Source organism: Fukomys damarensis, unplaced genomic scaffold (assembly GCF_012274545.1).
Source record: "Fukomys damarensis isolate Sample0158 unplaced genomic scaffold, DMR_v1.0_HiC HiC_scaffold_23, whole genome shotgun sequence".
Taxonomy (NCBI): domain Eukaryota; kingdom Metazoa; phylum Chordata; class Mammalia; order Rodentia; family Bathyergidae; genus Fukomys; species Fukomys damarensis.
In genome coordinates this window covers 39,796,660-39,814,666 of record NW_022900935.1, presented here as the reverse complement: position 1 = coordinate 39,814,666, position 18,007 = coordinate 39,796,660, and the positions used below count along the sequence as shown (strand labels likewise).

Genomic DNA, 18,007 nt, shown 5'->3' with positions numbered 1-18,007 from the left:
TGCTTCGGAGCCCAGGCCGGTTGCTGGAAGGCACCTAGTGACGGCCCCTGGCAGCTCGCAGGGTGCCAGGCCGCGCCGGAGGCCGAGCGGTGGGGGTTGGGAGACCGCCCGAGCAAGCCAGTCATTGTTCATGCCACACAAAACAGGCACCGCCGCAGAGCCAGCCCCGAGTCCCAGTCATTTGATCTCATCGGTAGGATTGCGAGAGAGAATGAGCTTCCAGGGTCGGCCGCCGTTGAGATTGCATTCTCGTTGGGGTGGGATTCTGTGCGCATTGTTTGTGTCCGCGCCTCTAGTGTCCAGTGCGGCGGGAGGCCTGTTGATGCCTTCCTGGCGCATACGCAGAGATCGCTGCAAGGCGCTTCGCGTTGCATCGCTTCAGACGGACACATTTGCAGCGTAGCTCAGCGGGCAGAGGTGAAGTGAACTGGAAGGTTTGGGTGGTGGGGGAGGCCTGCAGCAGTATTTCTGAGGCCTCAGGTTGTCATCTCTGTGGAATCTGGAGGTAGCTGAAATTAGACTGTCAACAGATCCCTTGCTCATAAATCTCCTGCCGCTCTGGGCAGCTGCTGTGCCAACACAGAACATGCTGCTTTGGGTCACGGTGTATCTGAGCCCGATGAGACTGCGGTGATGGGGCGTGAGTGACTTAAAAAGTGGTATCATGGTGGAGGTTTTATTTAAAGGCTGGCATTTTGTCCGTTCGGCTTAGTCATAATGAAATGTTAGCTCATGTTCTCTAAGAAGTGAGGTGGTGTTTTCTAATTTTGCCGGTTTTGTGGTTGGATTGTAAAGTGAGGCTGTCAGTGTTCCGTTTGGGGAAGGAACGTGAAGATTGCACATAGGTTGGCACGGTGAAGCAGAACTGGAAATGATCAACTGGTTTCCGTGTGAGCCTGTAAATCTGTCTTCTACATCCTAGATGTGTCCTTGTGTTTTTCCTTTTTCTTTAATACAAACTCCATTTCCCCTTCCCTTTTGTGCTGGGGATGGAGCCCTGGACCTCGGACACACTAAGCAAGTGATCTGCCACTGAGCTACATTCCTAGCCTCCTAACTCCCATTTTTTTTTCTTTTGGTTCCTGGCATCCAACTTGAGCTTGCGAGGCAGGCACTGGAACCACTGAGCTAAATTCGTGGCCCTCGCATTTCTTAATGTATAAATTCTTACAACTTCTTATGGTGAACTAGTTAAAAAATTTCCTGTATTATTTTCTTAACTATATTCTGTAATTTTTAACCATTACTCTTTTTAAAGCCTAGTTGAATCAAATATGGCCTCAACAAGAACCAGTGGGTTTTTTTTTTTTTACATACATTAATACGAGAGAACTACAGAATAATTTGTTTTATAATTCCATGCCCCAAATAAATATTTTAAAGGCTTTTTTAATGTTTAGAATTCCTTTATTTGCATAAAGATCTGAGGAACTGTGGTTAAATATAATTTACTCACTTGGTAAAATCAGATCTTGTCATTACGAATCTGATGTGGAGGTTAGATTTTTATGATGAAGCAGTGCTCTGATGAACGTTTTCCAGAATTTATCCCATTATGTTCAGCTTCTGAGGCTTACTGTTTTCCCAGCCGGGGATTTAGTTCAGTGGTGCTGCCGCCTGTTTTGCAATGACAAGGTCCTGAGATCGATCTCTGGTACCAAAAAAACAAACAAAAGGATACTGTTTTCCTTTGCAAGATCAGATATGAATTCGATTTTCCTTTTTTTTTCTCCAAATAGTTTTTTCCTTTTCTAGAACAGATACGAATGTGGTTTTCCTTTTTTCCCCTTCCTCTTGCCTACTTGGAACTTGAGCAGGGAAAATTTGTGCACAAGCAGAGTCTGCCAACGGCATTCCCAAGGCCAGAGCTTTCTAGCCCTAGAACAAAGGACAACAGTAGGCCTTGGCTTGTTTGTAAACCTGTTCCTGGGGTCGCTTATCACAGGCCTTTCCCAGGAGTGAGTATAGCCCCGTGGTCTTGCAAATGGATAGGATGAAATCCACAAGATCTGAAGCTAAAGGTAGTGTGGTGCCTGCTTCATGCAGTTCTTTGAAAGAGGGCCTCATTTGAACAGATAGTGGTGAGCTTCTGGACCCCATAAAATAAAATAAATAAATATGGTACTTCTAGAGCTTTTCAAAGTGCAGGATGGCAATAACCAGGTGTGACTATGATAAATGGGAAAGTCCTGCAGAGGTATCTTGGACTTCTGTGTGAGCTGGGGTTTTTGGTCCACAGCCCAGTGATTCACTTTTACTCACTTTTATTATAGTTATTGCCATTCGGCTGAGACTGCAAATGCATATTTAGTTCTTTGCCCTCAAGGACCTTAAACTCTCTGGTGTGAGTAGGCTGGGGTAAGGTGAATTCATTCCTATCATTGCAGTGTGATTACTGTACTGCTGCCCATGCTGTGGTAGTTTCTGTGATTTACAGGTAGAGCTTTTTCTCTTTGTGATATAGTATTTTTTATTATTCTAATACTTAGTTGATACTTATATGATTATCTTGCAAATATATGTGTATATATGTCTATTTCAAGTCCCATGACTGGAAATGTCTGATGGATTTAAATTTTTTATATTTAATATCACATTGTTTACGCCAAATCATGTCGTTCAAGTATATGTCCTCTCCTCTTGCCTTTTTTGGCAACTTTGATTCTTTGCTTAGTTTTCCCCTTCATCCAGTTTACTTATTTATTTATTCATTCAGTGCTAGGGCTCAAACCCTAGACTTGCACAGGCCAGGCAAGTGTGTTTTACCCCTGAGCTATACCTCCAACTCCCATCTAAAATTTTGACATCACTTTGGGGAGGTGTCATTGTGTAAATAAACAACAACTGCAACAGCAGTGTACCCAATGACTTACTCATCTTGAGTACTTCATACGTGTCAAGCTCTTCTCTAAGCACTTTGTGTTTATTAACTAATTTAATCTGTGGTCAGCCATGTAAAGCAGATCCTGTCATTCTCTCCATTTTTCAGATGAAAAAACTGAGTCAGAAACAAAGGGACTTCTCTAAGATCTATAGAACTAGTTAGCAAGCCCTGTGCTAAGCTTGCTATGTAATGATTCTGCTCAAGCAAACCTTGGCTTGGTCCTGTGTGAGTAGCTCAGTGTTTGGCCACATCTCCCACCATGTCATCATTTTCAAATTGGATTCACCTTCTGATCTTAAACTCCGATAATTTACAGCTCTGGCTTCCTTATTTGCCTTGCCTGTATTCGCTCCCTCAAGCCTCCTAACCGTTCAATCACTTTCAGATTTTACTTCAGTTCCTTCTTTTCTGCACTGTGACCTCTGGCACATGTTGCTTCAGCTCTTTTCCCTCCCTCCCTTTCCAGAGAGAGTCACTGTGTAGTCCAGGCTGTCTCTGCCTCGTGAGTGCTAGGATTACAGGTGCACACCACCATGCCCAGCGATACTTCAGCTGTTTCTTACCCTTGGAGTTTTTATTCTTCCTTGTTGGGCAGGACCCACTATGCAGATGAGTGAGTACATCATTCCTACTATCCAGAACCTCTGCTCTGGCCCTGTGTTTTGGAGAAAGCACACAGTGCTGGAGCTGATTGGTGCTGGCCTCAGCTGCAGGCTCGGCCTTGCTTGAGCGCCTTTGTGGTTCCCTTCCTGGGACTCCATAAAATCTTGACTATTTGGGCTGGGGATTTAAATTAGTGGTTCTGCTGCCTGCCTTGCAAGTGCCAGGTCCTGAGTTCTATCCCCAGTACAAAAAAAAAATCCTGATCACTTGGCTGTGCTGGGCAGGAAACCTTGCTCACCACCTCACAGGAAAAAGAGGTGAGCTTCCCTTCTCTGCTTACTGATTTCTCATTCTCCCTGACTCCCAATGCACCTTGGCCTGCCCTGGGGATGAGTCCCTTCTGATCTCCAGGATCCTGCTGGAGGCCACCCCTTGGTGCCCTCCGGCGTTCTCCACTCCTTGCATGCACCAGGCACAGCTCTGCCTTAGACCCCTGTGCTGAATGCAGACTCCTCTCTTTGCCTCTTTCCAGTCTGCTCCAGTCTGTCCACTCAGCAGGTGCTTTTAGGCCCCTGCACTCTCCTGATACCCACAACGCTTATTACATTATCTGTAGTTTGTTATTTTAACCTCTCCCCACTCGGTTGTGATTGGCTCCATGACAAGGATGTTTAGCTTTTTGTTCATTGTTTTATTGCGGGTACCCCTGTCTCATTGTAGGTACTTGATGTATAGCCACTAAATTAAGCATAGAGAAAATATGGGAAGAGAGAGAAAAGAATCACTCCCCATGTCGTGTGGGGGCTTGACATGCTAGGCAAGTGCTCTGCTATTCGTCCGTACCACCAGCCCTTTATTTATTTATTTGTTTATTTATTTATTTATGGTACCGGGGATCAAATTGCACTTGCGAGGCAGGTGGTGGAACCACTGAGCCAAATCCCTGACCCTCCACCAGCCCTTTTAAAAAATGTTTATTTTGCACTTGGAATAGTAGTTCATGCCTTTATTCCAACATTGTGCAGGCTAAGGTGGGAGGATTGCTGCAAATTTGAGGCTCGTGTGGGCTGTGTAGTGAGTTCAAGGCCAGCCTGAATTATCTAGTGAAACCTTATTTAAAAAAAAAAAATTGCCACAGTCTCTCTAAATTGCCCAGGCTGGCCTGCCTCAGCCACCTGAGGAGCCGGTACTACGCACATGGCCACTGTACCCAGCCATGGGAAATCCTCCTTTATTCTGTTCCCTCATAGATTCCTTTTCACTCTTCTTTGTTCATCACAGTGAGGTTCTGTCAGCCTGGTAGATACTCACATATGCAGTTCCGAGCCACTCCAGCACAGAGGGACTCCGTGGTCCCCACTTCTGACACAGCTGTCTCTGGTTAGGGAGGGGACATTTCATGCCCTGCAGTACTCAGTGTGGCAAACTCCACTCCCTCTGTCCTCACCTTTGGGCTGCTGTTCTGTGGCGGTTTCAGTCTTTTGCTTCTGGCCATTCACACAGCTGTGATGTTCACTGAACTGAAGATTCTTCATAACTCTTGGGTTTTGTTGTTGTTGTTTTTTTTTTTGGTACTAGGGATCGAACTCAGGACCTTGTCCTTGAGAGGCAGGCGGCAGCACCACTGAGCTAAATCCTGAGCCCCAACTCTTTAAGGCTTACTGTGTTTGGTTTTTGTTTTAGGAAATAGAATTTAGGTTGCATACTACACGCACTCACACACACACACACACACACGTAGTGATAAAAAAGTAGAATAGACTACTCAGAACATTTTTATTATAATTTATATCATTTATACTCTTTTGCTTCTGAAGTGGATTTGAGCAGCTTACAACAAATATATAATACTAAAACTATTAAAATATAAGTAAATTAAACCTAATAAAAGGAAAAAATTACTGCTGGGCATGGTGGTGCATGCCTGTAATTCCAGCACTCGGGAGGCTGAGACAGGAGGGTTGCTTATGAGTTCGAGACCAACCTGGGCTACATAGTGAGTTCCAGGTCAGTCTCAACTACATAGTGAGACCCTGTCTCAAAAAAAAAGAAAGGGGGGGGAAATACACGTACAGTTTGCCTAGACTAATGTGTTTATTGTAATTTAGTTTAGAAACTTTTGGAAGCTAGTCAGAAGTAGTGGTGCATGCCTTGGGAGGCTGAGGCAGGAAGATCACTGTGAGTTTGAGGCCAGCCTGGGCTACATAGTGAGACCTGGGCTACACAGTGAGAGCTTGTTCCAAAACACAAAGAAGGCCGGGGATTTAGCCCAATGGCACTGCTCCTGCCTCATAAGTGCAAGGTCGTGAGTTCAATTCCTGGTATAGAAAAAAAAAAGAAACTTGAAAGTCAGAATGAAAAGGATAAATTACATAGTTTTCATTCTGGTAAAAGCCTAATGCATCTTCACTATAAAATTCTGAGGGAATAGGCACCTTGATACAAGAATTGTACATACCAAGTATTTTCAACATTAAATGAAAGGAAGACAGTCTTCAAAGATCTTTTTAAAAAGTAATCCACCTGCATTCTAAACTGAGAGCATGGCATTAAAAGATAACAAGTCTTTTCTGTGAAAAAGAAAACTAATGTGGTTCAGGCATATAATTTTACATAAAGATTTATCTGAATATTCCAGCAGAAAACTGACTAGCCCCGGGAAAGGCCTGCAGTACTTGTACTCTGTTGTCATCTAAGAGAAAACATATGTGTTACACTTTGAGTGCCAATTTATCTTGTCGCCACATCGGCACCTGTTGACCTGCATTCCTGCACAGGATGAGCCGCCTCCCAAGCACTCAGCTGCTCAGGTGTGGCCAGGAGCAGATTGCAGCGCCAAGTGACCGCTGCCTGACTGGTACTCAGCCGAGTTGACTTCTCAGGGACGTGTTCCCCTCTCCCCCGTAGCTGTACTGCATTTGTTTCAGCCAGCACAGTTCTAGGAGTCACTGTTGTCACTCCTGGACATGAATGAATGCCACAAGAATGTTGGGATTTGAATGGTGGAGTGGGGCCAGGGATTTAGCTCAGTGGCACTGCACCTGCCTCACAAACACAGGTCCTGAGTTTGATCCCTGGTACCGGAAAAAGAAAACAAAAGAAAAAAAAAAAGTGAAAATGAATGGTGGAGTGGACCTGATGGATGGGAGTGGGGAGGAGGGGAAGAGAAAAATACAAATCTGCAGACATCAGAGATATAGCCAGCTTACTAGACAGCATTTAGCACTGACTGTCCGAACTTTTAACTTGGCCCCGTCTGAAAAGTTGAAAAAGAAAATGAAATGAAAATGGGTCATTGGTAGTGTTCCTTCATTTGTGAGAATAATCGTGTCCCCAGAGAGGAGGACACTCGATTTCTAAGTTGCAGGGGCCAGAAGACCTGTGTCTGATAAATGAAGACTGTCTCGGGTTGTTTGAGATAGCACAGGGACAGCGGGGACCAGATGGCGCCTTCATTGCCCTACGGGATGGAAACTTGGCCTGTTGGTCACTGACTGCCCTTGTGCAGTCTGGCTCTGGGCACGAAGTTGAGATGTAGAAAGCAGCTGCCTAATGTGACCCTGAACTTTCACTCCATGGCCCATGGCTGACTTTTTTTTTTTTTTTTTTGTACTGGCAATCGAACTCAGGACCTTGCACTTGGCAAGGCAGGTGAGGTGCCGCTGAGCTACTTCCCCCGGCCCTCATGGCTGATTTTTATCCACAGAGTCAAAGATCGAAAATAGACAAATTCTTACATATTTGTGGGCCATTTTTTTCAGTATAGCTGTGGTCAGTGGTAGGTCCTAAAACTTGTTTGGTCCTCATGGGAAGAATAAGAGAAATGTAAAAATGTTACATAAAAAAATTTTTTGGGTAATATCTCAAAAGGGGCTTTCTAACTTTACAGATTTATTTTTGGAAATCTAATCTTTAAAATGCTTATTTTTAAAAAATGCGATTCATAATTGACAATGTGAAATGGGAAGAAAAGAGCTAAAGGTGTGGGGAAAGTGGGAAGGGTAGGGGAAGGGTAATAAGGGAAAAGAAAAAAATATGAGAAAATGAAAAAAATGGAAATAAAGTGTTAGTAAATGGGAGGGGAGGAGGGGGTGAAGGGAGAGAAGGGACAAGGGGAAAAAATGAGAACCAAGACCTGTCATGTAAAGGTACAAGATCCCAATGATGAATGTAACTGTACTGTATACCTAAATGTACCAATAAACTCAATGAGGAAAAAATGCAATTCAGCAGAAAAGGTTATCTTTTAAGTAGATTTCTTATTGGTGTAAGTTTGTTGCTAAATAGCAAATTGTGCAGATTGTGCATATCATGGTAAAAATGTACATTCTAGCAAGCAGGTACATTGAATAGAGTATCAGTAGTTGAGAGTTAAGTGAACTGACCACAACGTAATGAAATAAAGAAAAATTGGGAAGCATTAGGACAGTCTGTTTTGATACAGAGATCTTGGTGATCTCGCTGTGTTGCCCAGCTTGGCCTTGAACTCCTGAGCTCAAGTGCTCTTCCCGCCATAGCCTGTTCCCTTGTGCCTGGCAGTAGAACAGATTTAAAGGAGCAAAATAAAGTATGATTTTTGATTCAGAGAGATACATGTTAGGGCTCGAGATGTGGCTCAGTGGTAGACAGCTTGCCTAGTGTGAACAAGGGCCTGGGTTTGAAAAAGAGCTATTAAAGAATGTATGATTTGATGCTTCCTGGGCTCTGGTGACATTTGACTTTGCCCTTGAAAGATTTGGACTTTTGTACTGGATTGCGAAGGGACACGGGCATCCACAGGTATGGCGAAGAAAGACGGTGGCTGGTGGAGAAAGTGACAGGGTCAGGAGCAAAAGTGGAGACCTAGGAAGTAGGTTGGATTCAACTGGAGGTTGTGTTCTTTATTTTTTTGCCGTACCAGGGATGAAACTCTGGACCTTGTGCTTACCAGGCAGGTGCAGCCCCACTGAGCTAAATCGCAGCCCTAGAAGTTGTGTTCTGATGGTGTGGGCGAGGGCATGACGTGAACTCATTTCTGCTTTGGAATATAATCTTGGCTGTTTTCTAGACAAAAGTTATATTACAAAAACAGTCCAAAAAAAAAAAAAAACCAGATCAATTTGTCTTCTCCTTAGACTCCTAATCATCTAAAGGATGGGAATTTTGAAAGATCAAATTAGGAATTTGGAAAGCAACTAGGAAAAAAAAAATAACACATTACTCAGATGAATTTCACCTCAGTGTTTTGTTGTCCCTCAATGTTAGTGAGTGCTTCTGGAAGTTTGGCACCATTCCACGTTGTTTGTTAGTGCTTTTGTTACCTGTCATAAGAAAGGAAAAAGTGGTCAAGGAACAATGTAGAACTGAGGCTATGTGTGTGACTCGAGTATATATGGTTATCTTTCCTACCTGCCTTTCTTTCCTGGCTCTTCAAAGCTAGGAAAATATATTTTTATGCTAATTAGTAAGTGTTGTTTTCCTCTAATTTCTTAAAAATACTCTGCAATTATTATTTCTTTTTTCTCTCTCTCTTCTTTTTTTTGATACTGGGGATCAAACTTGGTACCTTGTGCTTGCAAGGCAGGCAGTGGAACCACTGAGCTAAATCCCTGGTGACAGTATTTCTTACTGGAGTTTCAAGTTGATTTCAGATATACAACAAGATTTAAAAAATTTTGTTTTTCCTAAAAGAAGTATGGAGTTTTGAAGCTGGTGGACCAGCTGGTGGACCTTGTTACAGAAGAGATACCATTCATACTGAAGGAGAATTGCAAGTTTGAGTCTCACTTGGGCCTCTTAGTGAGACTGTGCTCAGAAAAAAGAGAAGGCTGAGGATGTAGCTCAATGGTAGATCTCCCCTGGTGTGATCCCCATTATTGAAGATATGGAGAGAAGGAAAGAGAGAGACAGATTCAGGGCAGCCGACTGTTTATAGTAGTAGGGAGACAACAAAGTAGCTCTAGCTATAACCCAGTGTAGTCTGCTGAAGTATAAAGTTAAGTCTGCTTATTGTATAAGCTTAACTTATTTGTGAAGGTGGTGCAGTTTTATCATAGGAGTGTTAAACTAGAAAAAATAGGTATTTAGGTTCAGGTTGTTGTGGGGAAGTAATTTTAAAATGTATCATTTCCAGAGAGGATTACTCTTACCTTTAATTAGAAAGGAATTGTAGACCAACTTTTTCCTTTTGATATGATCTCTTTTTTGAACAAGTTACACTTCTTTATTAATACCGTTTAAACAGTATAGCCTAATGACAGAGGAATTCAAAAACAAAATTACTATATTTCAAGACTGTTGTGGAGATTAAAAACTTGACTAAGATTGTATTCTTTAAGGAGTATAAAATCTACAGCAGCAATAAAGTGAAGTAATTTATTCTGGCCAGGGTAAGGTCACTAGATAGAGAAGCAACTGCATTTAGTTTGGGAGGTAGGGAAGTCAGCCAAAGGTTTAGAGCTAGGTACTGTGTGAGAAGGTCCTGGAAGAATAAGGGGTTTTGGAAAGAACAGGAGAAGAGAAAGGCCACAGTGAGGGAACATTCTGGATTAGGCTGAGAACACCAAACCAAATGATGGGTCTCAGCATCACCGATCACGGTGGCTAAGAGGAATGTTGGGACAAGGGCACATGGGCAGAGGAGCTGCCATGGTGCTGGTGGGTGGAGGCTAGGGAACGTAGGTGGAAGCAGTGTCTTGTGACTTGTTAAAATAGGTAGTTTATGTTGCTGACCGCTTCGAATGTGGAGTTCAGACACGGTAGACAGAGCAGGGAAACTCTGATGCTCTACATACTTTTTTCTTAGTACCGAGGATGGACCCAGGTCCTCACACATGTGAGGCACGTATTCTAGCACTGAGCTACATTGCTTGTCCCATTGCTTTTGAGACAGTCTCACTAAGTTACCCAGGCTGCCGTGGAACTTGGAATCCTCCTGGAACTCGGAACATTGCATGGGATAGTGAAGGAGCCTGGCTAGACATAGTGGGCCTTGACATTGGTCTCGATCTGATCAGCACTGGGGGAAAGAGAACTTGGAATCCTGCCTCTGCCTCCCAAGCGGCGAGCTTCCTGGCATGTGCCACTTGCCCTGCCACTCTGAGGAGTGTAAATGGACAGTAAATTGGATGGAGCTGCCCTTTGGGAGGACGAATCTGGCAGTGCTGTGTAGTATACAGATGGAGTAGATGGGACTGGGGTAGGAGGAAGAAAGTCAGGTTGGTTCAGGAGGCCATGGTGAGAAGTACCAATGAGCCAGCAGGGATGTGGTAGTAGAAATGGAGAGAGATTTTATGGATGGAAGCCGTGTAATTTGGAAGCTGATGAGATGGATGGAGGAGCAAGCTTTTCAGCCGGTGGGAACAGAGTGGTGGGAACGTTAAACAGAAAAGAGGCGAGAGAGCTGGTATTGTTTGGGGGAAGCAATTTTGGCTTTGGTGTGTGAGGCTGAGTGAAATGCTGGCAAGAAAGCTAGGTAGAGGAATCAAGCATTCTGTTGAAAAATGCATGTACAGGACGTTAGCTAGTAGAGATATTTGTGTTTTGGTTCATGGTTTCAAATGAATAAAGTTAGTTCAGCCTTTGTTGTCTTGTTTGTAAGTCAGGGTATTCAACGTTTTTGTAGGTGCTAGGTAGAATACAAAAAGGAAAATTTATTTTTTATAAAAAATTAAGTACAGGGCTGGAGATTTACCTCAGTGGTGCTGCTGCCTGCCTCACAAGAACTAGGTCCAGAGTTTGATTGCCAGTACCCCGCTCCTCCGCCAAAAAAATTAAGTACAATATTCACTTACTATTAACATTTTGGAAATCTTCTATACCTGATTTTCTAAAATATGTATTTTTAGAGTTTCTTGTTTGAAAATTGTTTTATTTGGTTAATAAATAACATATCTCTTTTATAACTCCTCTCTCTTCACTTACACGTTGATTTGAAGAGACTGGGTGACTTGTTCTGTAGATTTTTCTGTGGTCTGCATTTGGCTAATTTCAACTTTGATATGTCATTTGAATTGCCTCCTTGCTCTCCATATGTCCTATAGATTGGTTGTTGGATCTAAGGCTCTTTTCTTGTCTTTCTTTTTGGAGTGGGGCAAGAATAATTTCCCAGGTGGCGCTGTGCATTTCCTGTGTAGCACATGAAGGCTCAAGGCTGATCATTTGGCTCAGGTGTTCTTGGCTTAACTTGTAATATTCCCCCAGCAACCAGCCTTTCATGTGGTGCATTTTAGCAGCCAGTGACAGTTTTGGCAGAAAGCCTTTACATCAGTAGGACTAGAAAAACATGGCATTCAAAGTAATTGCTTCTGCATTTATTAGCTAGAATTTCTACTCTAAAGAAGAATCTGCTGTCATTGACTGATTATCCTTGGATATTTTATGTAAGTTGTACAGATTGGATGTCTTTTGTTTTATTTGCTAGTTTTCAGAATATTGATTTTCTTTTGTGTGCTGGGGATCAATACAAGGCCTCGGGTGCTAGGCAAGTTAAGTGCCCTCTCCCCATCCCAGAATACTGAGATTTTCTAAGGTGTTATCATAAAGTCAGGAGGACGAATCTGACAGTGCTATGTAGTATACAGATGGAGTAGATGGGAATGAAGTAGGAGGTCTCTCTCTCTCTCTCTCTCTCTCTCTCTCTCTCTATATATAATAATATATTTGGTGCTTTTCAGTCCATTTACAGTTTTTGTGTTTTTGAATCCTATAATTATTTTGGTCAGTAGGAGCTCCTTCAAGCCACACCTGTTTTGTTTTGTTGTGGTCCCATTTATTTTTGGCTTACTTTTGCTTTTCAGCATGCTAAAAATGCCCTAGGATCATCTTGAAATTTCTTGGCCATAGTTGAATTTTGCCATTTTTTCAAGGAGCATAGGTCCAAGGAGATTTTCGAAGGAACAGGATTTTACTTTGGGAAGCTGTTAAAGAGCAGGGATAGACGGAATGCACTTGTGTGAAATGATAGTCGTGCTTTGCAGCAGGGAGCCTGTAAGTGTCTTGGAAATGCCATTGGTTCCTGGAATGTTTTGGGAAGCCTTGGGGAAAAGGGGAGACTGGAGCTGGGCAGCTGCATGGGAGAAAGCAGAAACCTGTGTGCCCATGACAGAAGAGGAATAGACAGGAGCTGCCACAGGACCAGCAGGGTGTGAAGGAACCTGGCCGGACACAGGATGGGAACTGAGGTCTGATACGTGCTGGGAAAAGAAGGCTTTTCTGAGAGAAGAGAGGTTATGTTTTAGAAAGGTTGATCTTGCAGCAGGTAAAGCAGTGGCCTAAAGCTGTGCTTCTCAACCAAGATTGCAACCAACTCTCTGAAAAATTAAAAATGAAGTGCCAGGCTAAGACCAGGGTCTGTCTTAAACCCAGTTGAGTATTGGACAGGGAAGTCTAGTCTCATTTGCATTTCAAAAGACCCCTGTGTAATTCTGTTTTGTGTGACCCAGTTAAAGGGCTGTTGAATCAGAATAAAAGCTCAAAGAACAGTTGATTCGTTTTAAATATTCTAGGCAGGAGGTAGTAAGGATATGGATTAGGGTGATGGCAGTGAGAACGGGGGATATATCATTGCAAATTTATGTCTGAAAAGTTTTCATACTGTTTTTATGAATTATGTTAATACTGATACAAGGATTCGGAGAGAAGGAGACAAAGATGACCCCCAGTCTTATATGTGGGGCCTGGGAAATTTGGCAGATTGCTCGTTGGGGGAGAAGATAATGTGTTTATGGATGCGATGAAAGGTGAGAGAGAGAATGATGATGTATCAAAGAGAACTAGAACTGGAGGGGATTGACATGTATTTTGTTTTCCTTTTTCTGAATGCTTTATGAATTTTCTTGTGCATAGTATGCAACTAGTGAATATGAGATACTACATTAATTGGGATGTTTAATAACTTATTTTTTTTTTTTTTTGGTTTTTGAGACAGGGTCTCACTATATAGTTGAGACTGACCTAGAACTCACTATGTAGTCCAGGCTGGTCTCGAACTCCTGCCTCGGCCTCCCAAGTGCTGGGGTTACAGGTGTGCGCCACCACGCCCAGCCTGGGATATTTAATAACTCTTAAATGTTATTTAATAAGTGATCGTAAAAATATGTGGCATATTAAATAAAGAGCTATCAATTAAATGTAAAATGGGAAACGGAAAAAACATTGGTGCATTTATATAAAGATTAATATAAAAATTATAACTATTTGAAGCAAAAACAATCAGCAATCTAGGCAAAGAATTTAAATAGATAATTTTTTTCTTTTTTTTTTTTTGAGACAGGGTCTCACTGTTTTTTGTTTTTTGATGCAAGGTCTCCCTTTGTATTTTCTTTTTTTTTTGGTACTAGGGATCAAACCCAGTCCTTGCACTTGCGAGGCAGGCTGTGGAACTGCTGAGCTACATCCCCAGCCCAAGGTCTCCCTTTGTAGTTCAGGCTGGTCCTGAACTATGTAACTCAGGTAGGCCTCAAACTTGTGACAATCCTTCTGCCTCACCCTCCTGAGTGCTGGGATTACAGGTGTGCACCACAGCACCTGATTTGAATAGATAATTCTTGCCAGATGTGGCACACATCTGTAATCCCAGCATTTAGGAGGCTGAGGCAGGAGGATTGCAGTGAGTTGGAGGCTGGCCAGGAATATGTAGGGAGTTCAAAGCCAGCCTGAACTACATAGTGAGACCCTGTCTCAAAGAACCAAAAAATAAGATAAAAAAAGATAACTCTTGCAGGTAGACGGTACAGTTCACTTCTTTACCAGATATACCAGGTCCTCTTCTGAGTGCTAGCACACGAGACAGGAGCTCACTGAGTAGTCTGGTGTGGTGTGAGAGGGTGACAGTAGAGATACCCTGAAAAGCAGGAAATTGTGATACTGCTGGAGCTGGCTGTGTTGGTGCATGCCTGTAATCCCAGCCCTTGGGAAGCCAAATTCAAACCCTGCCTGGGCAACTTTTAGTGAGACCCACCTTTTAGTGGGGGAGATGCAGCCCAGTACTGGGGGAAGAAAAAAAGGGAAACTTTTTTTGGGGGCGGGGATATTGGGGATTGAACTCGGGACTAGCAGGAACCACTGAGCTAAATCCCTGGCCCTCAAAAGGGAAACTTGATAGGGTGAGGAGGTAGAAAGTGGCTTTTGGAATTTTTTGTTTGTTGGTTTGTTTGTGTTTGCCTCTTCCTGGGGAAAGCATTGGTAGTGTTGAACTGCCAGAGGTTTTTAATCTCTGCTTAATTATGTGGAAAAAAATCTTGTCAGTTTATTCTGCCTGTCTTTCCTGATAATTGGACACATACTTTCCTTTTTTTAGACTTTTCTTTTGCTTGGTTCTTTGTGTAATGGATTTCTTCCTGACAAGAGAGATCAGTTGTTTCTTGTGGATTTTTTTCCTCTGAGTGGTAAAAGTTTTATTCTTTTGGGAGGGAAAGTATTCCTCTGAAAATGTTAGCATTTTTCTTGTGGCTTCTTTGATGTATAATTCGATTCTGTTAGGGGTCACTGGCAAGGCGGGAGATAGGCTTGAGTCTGGGCAGCTTCTGTGCTTTTGCAGGGAGGTGCAAGATACCAGTATCTCCAAAGCTAAGGGGACTCACTGAGTGGTTAACTGAGCTGGATAGAACTGCTCTCTCCTTTGCTCTTTAACTGTGCATGGTATAACCACATGTTTCAAATTATAATTAAAGCCTAGAAAGTTCAGTGCATTTCTTTAAAGGAAGGTAATAAGTAGTTTGCAGGTGGAAAGTTCCTGTTTCAGAAATTTTCTCAACGGAAGCTGGGCTTGGTGGTGCATACCTGTAATCCAAACGCTTGGGAGACTGAGGCAGGGTGGTTGCTGTGAGTTCAAGGCCAGCCTGCACTACATTGAGACTCTGCCTCAAACAAACACCAAAAAATATTTTATGTTTGTTTTTTTTGTTTTGTTTTGTTGCGGTGCCGGGGATTGAATTCAGGACCTTGCGTTTAGAAGGCAGTTGTGGTGCCCCTGAGTAAGGTCCCTGGCCCTTTATGTTTTTAATATATTACTGAAAAGTGGGCTAGAAACACAGAAAACAAGATAAATGCCTATTATTCTGCAGTTCTAAAAATTATTAATAATAAAGTTAGGGACTTTTTAGGAATGAGAAGGTGCTAATGGAATAGGAAAACAAATTTCAGTCCTTATCATTTGTTAATTTACTGCTGGGAATACACAGTTTTCAGAAGAGAAAAAGATGAGGATTTCAGAAATGGAAACAACTAGAATGTAAGGTAGCAGCCTTTTATGCTTATGTTGGCCTGTGTCTCCTTTATTCTGACTGCCTTGTGTGGAACTCTCTTTTCAAAGGAAACCATATAACTTCAAAAGAAGATCTGAGCCCTCATTTCTGGGTTGCGTACATATCTCAAGGCCTTCAGGATGTCCGGAGCCTCGGTGAAGGTGGCTGTCCGGGTGCGGCCCTTCAATTCCCGGGAGACCAGCAAGGAGTCCAAGTGCATCATTCAGATGCAGGGCAGCTCGACCAGTGAGTACAGGCTGCTTTCTCTCCCCTCTGCCTCTTGCTGTGATCAGAAGTGAACGCTGTGTAATTAAAGCTCTGAACTTTGTCATTCTGGAGGCTGCATTGAGTGCTTCCTGCTTTCAAGTGTTTGCTGTGGTTCTTCAGTGTGGAGTGCTTGTTTCTCTCTTTACAAACCAAAAACTGCGAAGAACCAAATTAATTTAGCTACTTCTGATATTGCTCATTAAGTTGACATCTTAATGACAGTAAAGATGTGAGCAATGATTTTTACTGAATTCTGGTGTGGTGTATACCCAAGGCTCGAGAGTCATTGTTTTTTCCTGATCTTCAATAGCAGTTGAGCCTGCTGAGATGGTATTAAAACTTCTACCTTACAGTGGCTGAGTTGAAATAGTAAACTTACAGATCAGTGTGAAAATGACCAGTCGTTGCTTCTGGCTTGTTTCTCTGTAGAATTGTCTAGGTAAAAGTGACTTAGGCCTGTTTCTTCTGTACTTGCACTACCATATTGCTTACTAAGGTTCTGCAGACAAATTCTTATTTAAAATAGAAGTGGGCTGTGCCACTTTTAAACCTGTATCTTTGCAATAAAGCAGAGTCATTGATTTTTCAGACCCAGATTACTGCTGCAGTGCCCATTCTGACTGCGTCTGCCTCTGTGCCCCTTGCCAGTGTTCTGTGTGGAGAAGTCTACCGGGGAAATGTGTGATCCTTAGGGAAGCCTGCTAGATTCTGCAGTCTGCATTTCAGTGTGGCTCATGTGCACCTTTGTATGTCCAGTTGCCTGTACCCACCTCTGAACTTGATAGGGCTTGTAACAATCAAGTCTCTAAAAATGACTCAAGTGCTGGGCATAGTGGCACATGCCCGTAGCACATGCCTGTAGTTCTTGTTAGTCAGGAGCCTGAGGCAGGTGTTTAAGCCCAGGCGTTTGAGTTCAGCCTGTGTAGCAGAGCAAAGCTGTCTCAAAAAAAGTAAGAGTCTAAACATCTATATCCTTATATTTTACCTTTATCAGTTGTGCTTGTATGACTATAAATTAGTGTATATCCCATGAATAATTGCCAAAGAAAAAGTGACACAAAAATCAGTATTGAACTATACACTTTAAATGAGTGAACATTATGGTATATAAATTATATCTGAATAAAGCTGGTTTTAAAAAGTATTGAACCTGGGCTGTAAGGTCCTGAGTTCGATCTCCAGTACCAAAAAAAAAGTGCAAATGTGAATTGACAAAGATCAAATCTAAAGAGCCGTTCGTGAAATGGTGTTTAAGCAGGACTTTGAAGAGTGAGTAGGATTTTAACAAAATATCCAGTATGCTTGGGGAAAATTCAGAATTTTAGCTTGTTAATGGTGTTAGGACTAGGTAATGGTACTTTGCCTTCACACCATCTGCCTGTAACACATTGTATCTCTGAATGTAAAATTTCAGCAGGAGAAATTTGTCACTTTTAAATTTATGTTAGTTTACAAAGAAAAACCCTCATTAGATCAGGTTTGGAAAAGGAAAGTATTTAAGGTAAACTTTACCATGGTTCAAAGGATTTGGGGACATTTTGATTTTTTTTTAAGGGTGTCTGTTCTTGGAAAGTAACTCATGATGTGAGGACTATTGTATTTTATATAAGAGACTTGCCCCTGGATTTTTGTTTTGTTTAGTTCTTTTGGGGGGACAGGGTCTCACTATGTAGTCCAGGGTGGCCTTGAATTCACAGTGATCCTCCTGCCTCAGCCTCTCAAGTGCTGCAGTGACAGGCATGCAACACTGTGCCCAGCTACATTTTGAAAATACCATTGTTGCAGAAAGCACAGCTACACATGTGAGCCCCATTAAGAGGCTGCTGTGCTAGCAAACTGGTTGGACTGCTGCTCGCAGGGATACAGCTGATTGCAGATGGAAAGCTATGGAATGTTCCTGCCATAAGGTCTCTTAAGAAAAAGGACAAAAGCATACTTGAGGGATGTGCAAAGTGTGAAAACTGAGTAGTAGCCATTTTATTTGAGCGCTTTCTGGTCTCAGAGGAAAAATTTTCCACACACAGATAAA

At 42.5% G+C, this 18,007-nt stretch overlaps 1 protein-coding gene across 10 annotated transcripts in view; it reads left to right on the top strand.

Moving 5' to 3' along the window:
• Positions 1–325: 325 nt before the first annotated feature.
• Positions 326–18,007, top strand: part of Kif1b (kinesin family member 1B) — a 137,396-nt gene continuing 119,714 nt past the window's right edge. For 9 of the 10 annotated variants that reach the window (XM_010628094.1, XM_010628092.1, XM_010628090.1 and 6 more), the window contains exon 1: positions 15,780–15,957. In XM_010628094.1, coding sequence (XP_010626396.1) covers positions 15,852–15,957 — 106 coding nt within the window. In that variant the 5' untranslated portion in view covers positions 15,780–15,851. Of the gene's footprint in view, positions 418–15,779; positions 15,958–18,007 lie in introns of those variants that run through there. The other variant, XM_010628095.3, reaches the window with a different exon arrangement.